We start from the raw sequence: 6347 nt of genomic DNA, 5'->3' as shown, positions 1-6347 counted from the left end.
TCCCTCCCCCAATCCCATTCGCCAGTATGGATACATATACATACAAAGAGTAGAAATGTTTCATTTGGGATTAGGCTCAAGCAGGTCCAGAGAGCACAAGGCAACAGGAATGGTCATGTTCCCCATGTTCTGCACCAGGGTTTCAGTTTTTTTTCACACAACTCACACCATTGGTCTGTTGGGGTGGAAAACACTTGAACCTGGTTCATGGATAAAATCATGATATGGTGTAATGAGTTGAAAACAGACAGATGTCCTCTGCCTAGATGTACACTGCCATATACAACCCCACCCAGGAGTGATTCTAAGGAAGAGGAACAAGGAAAAAATCCAGTGCGCAGAGCATCCACTTGCTTGCCTTTTTTGAACAGAGGTAGAAGCCCAAAGATAAGAATATAAGCAGATTCTTTGAAAGTGATGAATGCCTCACTCGGATAATATTGTTAGTATAATTGAAAATCATGCATAAAAGTAAACCAAGCATTATTCAAAGATAGCAGGTCCAGAAGGGTTTTATGGAAAGCTAGTAAATTACAGCAAACAAAGAATAAATAATTGAGTAAGATATAAAAGGATTCAACCAGGGCTCAGTATTCAGGAACTTCTTGGTGCTGTCAACATGCTCGATCCGTCACTGATTTTTACCTTGAAAGGGCAAATAATGAGGTAGGTATTTTCATACCTTATTTCATCTGCCCTTTTGCTGCCATGAAGGATGTCCCACAACAGGATTGTCAAACCTGGTTGCACTAGAATTACCTGTTTGTTTTGTGTTTATAAAAAATACTAGGATTTCTTCTCTAGAGAGTTCTAAAGCTCCAGAAAATACTAATCTACAGCTAGAATTCAAAAGCACTGACAATGACAGATAGCTACAAGGAACAGAGTTGGCCAAGAGAATTGGCCAACAGAACTGGGAAAGAAAACCTGAGACCCATATTTAGAGAGACCACTACGAAACACTTCCAAGGTTGGGCTGGCATGTCTCCAGCAACCTGCATGCCCCCCATTATAAACAGCCTGTCCCTGTGGAATCCTCAGTTTTCTTTCCTTACCAGTTCCAGTGAGCTGACAAAATGTCACATCATGGGTAAAACTATGCCTGACCATGGTTATGCAGGTTACTTTTTGTCATGGCAACTATCACCATCTGACTAAATTGGACATGTGTCTGTCTCTACCATGTATAGGGATTGACAATATCTCATTCATTTTTACATTTTACCAATAGTGCATAGCACAGTGCCTGGCATATGGTAGGCATCAGTGTACATACTAGCTTAAAGTGAATATGTCTCTTTCAACAAACATTAGCACCAAGAAGCAGGACACTAAAGCATGCAGGAGTTTGAACACCAGAGTCAGACTAAGAATAAATTTAATACTTCTTTCCCCACTTATTAGCATTGGTCTCCATCTGTAAAATATAATGATCATAGAATTTAACCCAAGATCATTATAATTGGAGAACTAAATGGCATAATACATGTAGAGAGTTAAGAACATGGAATAAAAGAGATAATAAGCTTTATGGAGAAATGATGATGACTGGACTTGTGTTTAGTTAATTGCATGTATGTGCAGCTGCATGCCATGTTGAATTCTCTCAGGGAATTCCATAAAGGCATGGAATCAGTGCTTCCTCTGCCAGATATAGTATTTGGAGATTAATTATTTCTCACTGAATCACAGATTAAAAAATATACATGCATTAGGATAACAGCAAACAGAAGAAGTTCTAATTGACCTTAGCCCCATGTAGCTTAGATCACCCTACACAACAACAGGGAAATATTCACATTTATAACATAGCACAAGTCCTTTATGAAATACACCCACCATACACTGTTAGGTTTGAAGTTTAAGAGAAGATTATGGATCACTTCTTTGAAACCTAAGCAAATGTGATAGGTGATGGTGTTGCTTCACAAACACATGGGTTCTCCAGAGTGCAACATCAAAATATGGATATAGGATCAAAGTCCCTGAGAAGACAATGTATGAATTCCGAAAAGGTTTCTCAGTGCAGCCTTCATATCGCTGTTCCTGAGGCTATAAATGAAGGGGTTCAACAAAGGAGTCACAACAGTGTAAAATACAGCTGCAACCCTGTCCTTACCCCTGGAGTGAGATGAAGGGGGAAACAGATAGACACCAATTGCTGTGCCATAAAACAGGAAGACAACAGTGAGGTGGGACCCACAGGTGGAGAAGGCCTTCTGCCTCCCAGAGGCAGATGGGACCCTGAGGATTGTGGAGCTAATGTGTGCATATGACAAAACGATCAGAGAGAGAGGACCAGTGAGGATCATGGAGCCCACAGTGAATAGGGCTACCTGGTTGGTGCTGGTGTCTGAGCAAGACAGTTGCAGCAGAGGGACCACATCACAGAAGAAGTGATGGATGCTGTTGCCTGCACAGAAAGAAAGCCTAGCCATAAGCAGAGTGTGCAGGAGAGCAGCGAGGTTGGTGAGAAGCCAGCATGCCACCAGAAGGAGCACACACACCAGGGGCCTCATGAGCGTGGAGTAGTGAAGAGGCCTGCAGATGGCCACATAGCGGTCATAAGCCATCACCCCCAAGAGGAAGTCGTCCAGTGCTCCAAATGTCATGAAGAAGTGCATCTGGGCCAAACACCCTCCATATGGGATGGTCTGACTTTGTCTCTGGATGTTCACCAGCATCTTGGGGACAGTGGTGGAAGAAAAGCAGGCATCAGCAAAAGAGAGGTTGGCCAGGAAGAAGTACATGGGCGTGTGGAGGTGTGGGTCAAAGCCAATGGCCAGGATGATGAGCAGGTTCCCCATGACAGTGACCAGGTACATGCCCACAAAGATAGCAAATAGGAGAGGCTGCTGCTCTGGCCTCTCAGAAAGACCCAAGAGGAGAAATTCAGTGACAGTGGATTGGTTGATTCTGTCCATGCCACTACTCCTTCTGGAAGGAGAGAAAAAACAAGTTAAATAGTTAAAAAAAAGAAAAAAAGTTCGTACTTCTAGCCTTCTCTAAAAGAAACACCCCCCACCCAATTCACATATGTCTCTATTCCAAGTTCCTGGACCTTCCCTCCAAGGTCTGCATTGCTCCCTACTTTTCAATCCACCCAAGAAGGGAGATCAAGCTGGCTGAGAGGTTAAAATGCAGAAGCAGCGGCTCCTGGGTGGCTCAGTTGGTTAAGCACCTGCCATCTGCTCAAGTCATGATCTCAAGGTCCTTGGATGGAGTCCCACATGGGGCTCCGGGCTCGGTGGGAAGTCTGCTTCTCCCCCTCCCTCTGCCTCTCTCCCCTGTTCATGCTCTCTCTCTCTCTTTCTCTCTCTGTCTCAAATGAAAACTAAACAAAAGAAAGCAAAACAAAAAACTTTAAACTGCAAAAGCAAGGTGATAGGTAGCTGTTGGAGAGATAAGTTTCAGGATACCTCCCTCACTTCTATATGTTCACTGAGATCCTCATCCCTGACTTCCAGGTCCTAAGCCCATCTAAAGTGGGAACAGTAAGAGCCAACACTTTGAATTCTAAGCACTACACAGTGCAGCATCTAATTGAAAATCCACACATTTTATTACATACACTTCACTAATGAGTTACTGAAATTCAGTGAAATTAAGTCATTTGCATAATATTACAAAGAAGACGTGAATATAGCATGGGGGTCTGAAGCCATTTCTCATGCCCTTCAACACCCTGAATCAAGGCCAACTCCGCTTAACCCCATCCTCTGTGGGGGCAGACATAGGTGACTTTCTCTCTAAGGAAGTAGTTTCCACTGCCCATCCCAGGATGGGCTGAGAGACAGGAGGCAGGGACTCTGACGGGTATCTTTTGTGGGTATCAGAGGGAACACCCAACCCTGTCTTTTTCTTGGAGCACTCACCACAGGTGTCTGGCCCAGATGGCATCCACCATCAAAGTCAACCCCCCTGCACCTGTTCTCGGTTTGGTCTCACAGGACCTTGCTTTGGGCCTGCAGGTTCTTCTTAGCCTACAGCAAATGAGAGAGCAGAGGCCCCAGGACCGCAGGCTACACCAGGCCAGCCAGAGAGCAGCAGCCCAGACTGCAGAGGGAGAGGTTGCATGCGCTTCCCACATTGTCACAGAAGTATTTCTAGGTTCTGTGCCCCAGGAGTGTGATCCTTCAGGCTGGTCCTCAGAGACAAATCTGAAGTAATTTCCGCAGCTTCATGGTTTGGCTCCCTAGGCCACACTCACCAAGGAGCATGCTCAGAGGGAACGCATGGCATGTTGCTGGGTTTGCATTTGACAAATTTTGTCCCTGGGGATGTGTGTGCATCTCCATTCTTAGTGTGGTGGCTGCTCTGGTGAATCCGCTGGGAAAGCTGGTAACCGGGGCAGAAGGGGCTCCAAACAGGAGGTGGAAAACAACAAACTTTGATTCCAACCTGGACAGAAGGTGTCCTGGCCTTGCTATCCTGGGGTGGGTTGTTTGAATTCTATGAGCCTTTGGGTTTCAAGTTCCTGCTAAGAGGGTGATTAGCTTATTAGACTGCCAGCTCCCACCCACCAAAATAATCCTAGACAAACTGAGGTGAGCAAAAAATCTAGACAATCACAAGAATATTAAGAGGTGAGAGTCCCATGGGACTAAGGAAGATGGCTCTGAGCCGCAATGTGGTGTGGGGGCAGAAGGCTGGGTGGAGACTCGCTGTGGGGAAGAGGTCTATCCCTTCCCCATGAGAGGATATGGGGAAAAAGTGACTCAAGCTTGCTCTCGCCTCTCTCCACCCCTGCCAGGAGTATTTAGATGGCAGAGGTTTGGAGTTCTCCACAGAAGTCCTTCTGGGTATTTTTTATTTTGTTTCCCTTGCCTTTGGAGATGTGTCTTGAGAGAAGTCGCTATGGCCTGTGTCGAAGAGGTTACTGCCAACATGGATGGGACTGGAGATTATGCTGAGTGAAATAAGTCAAGCAGAGAAAGTCAGTTATCAGATGGTTTCACTTATTAGTGCAACGTAAGAAATAGCATGGAGGACATCAGGAGAAGGAAGGGGGAAATGAGAAATCAGAGTGGGAGAGGAAGCATGAGAGGCTGTGGACTCCGGGAAACAAACTGAGGGTTTTAGAGGTGGGGTGGAGGGATGGGTGAGCCTGGTGATGGGTATTAAGGAGGGCCCAGATTGCATGGAGCCCTGGGTGTTATTCACAAACAATGAATCATGGAATACTACATCAAAAACTAATGACGTTCTGTATGGGGACTAGTAAAAAAAAAAGTCCTGGGGCGCGTGGGTGGCTCAGTGGGTTAAGCCTCTGCCTTTGGCTCAGGTCATGGTCTCAAGGTCCTGGGATGGAGCCTCACATTGGACTCTCTCTGCTTGGCAGGGAGCCTGCTTCCTCCTCTCTCTCTGCCTGCCTCTCTGCCTGCTTGTGATCTCTGTCAAATAAATAATTTCAAAAAAAAAAAAGTCCTTCTGGATAGTGAATTGAGGAAAGTGGACACTTAGTGACTAGTCTATGTCATTCACTCTCATTTCCTCACACCAAGTACTCGGTGTTGAGGTATTACCATAGGAAGACCGCTTTCTTCTCATTTGTGTTCGATCCTAGCGGTTTGAAGGTAAAGATGGGACAGAGAAAGCTGGGAAGTGGAATGCTGAAAGGCAGGAGGAAATGACTGCGGTTGATGATTAATGCAGCTTTCCCACTTAGCGCTCGCCCCGCTGTCTCCTTCAGCTCTCAGGACAGAGGGCTTTTCGGCCACGCTGACTGCACAGTGCCTTGAAGAATATGCAGTACTGCAGGGGAGCCCCTGGTTGATGAGGGAGCAGAAGGCTCGCTGAGGACAAGGCAGAAGCTGACCCCCTGCTACCTCCCTCACCCCCCAACTCCTGGGTAGGACATGGGTGACATTCTTCCTGTCTTAATGTTAGTACCTTGCTAGAGGGGAAAAACAGCCTTAACCTGACAGGGCAAGGCCTCAGGTATCTCCTAGGTCCTCTTTAGCATATGAAAAATTTTCTTGAAACCTCCCTTTTCTTTACCTTCCCCAACCTCACAACCCCAGGGGCAGCAACTCTTTCTGCCCTCAGGTCCTGTCCCCGTGGTTTAATAGAACCACCTATTTGCACCAGGGAGGTCTTAAGAATTGTTTCTTGGCCATCCGCTCTGGACCTCACTGACATTCTAAAACTTCATCATAGTCAACTTCTCAGTGATTCTGTTGTTCTCCTCACTAGTATCTTCCTCATTGCTTTAGGGAAAGGATCTCATATAATATTCTGGTCTCGGATGATGAATCCATTCCAACGTGGCCCCAGAATCCCTGAGATTCTCACCTCTTCCTCTTTACTTTGCAAGGGGTTGCAGCATCTGCATTCCACTGACTGTG

At 46.0% G+C, this 6347-nt stretch overlaps 1 protein-coding gene across 1 annotated transcript; it reads right to left on the bottom strand.

Annotated features, from left to right (window-relative positions):
* Positions 1-1976: 1976 nt before the first annotated feature.
* LOC308353530 (olfactory receptor 1N2-like) lies at positions 1977-2924 on the bottom strand (the record flags this gene model as incomplete). Its single annotated transcript, XM_080820423.1, has 1 exon — positions 1977-2924. One exon carries the CDS (start codon positions 2922-2924, stop codon positions 1977-1979), a length of 948 nt encoding a protein of 315 aa, XP_080676549.1.
* Between the last annotated feature and the right edge of the window lie 3423 nt (positions 2925-6347).

Source organism: Martes martes, assembly GCF_963455335.1.
Source record: "Martes martes genome assembly, chromosome: 12".
Taxonomy (NCBI): domain Eukaryota; kingdom Metazoa; phylum Chordata; class Mammalia; order Carnivora; family Mustelidae; genus Martes; species Martes martes.
The sequence above is the reverse complement of the archived record's forward strand: the minus strand, read 5'-3'. Positions and strand labels throughout refer to the sequence as shown.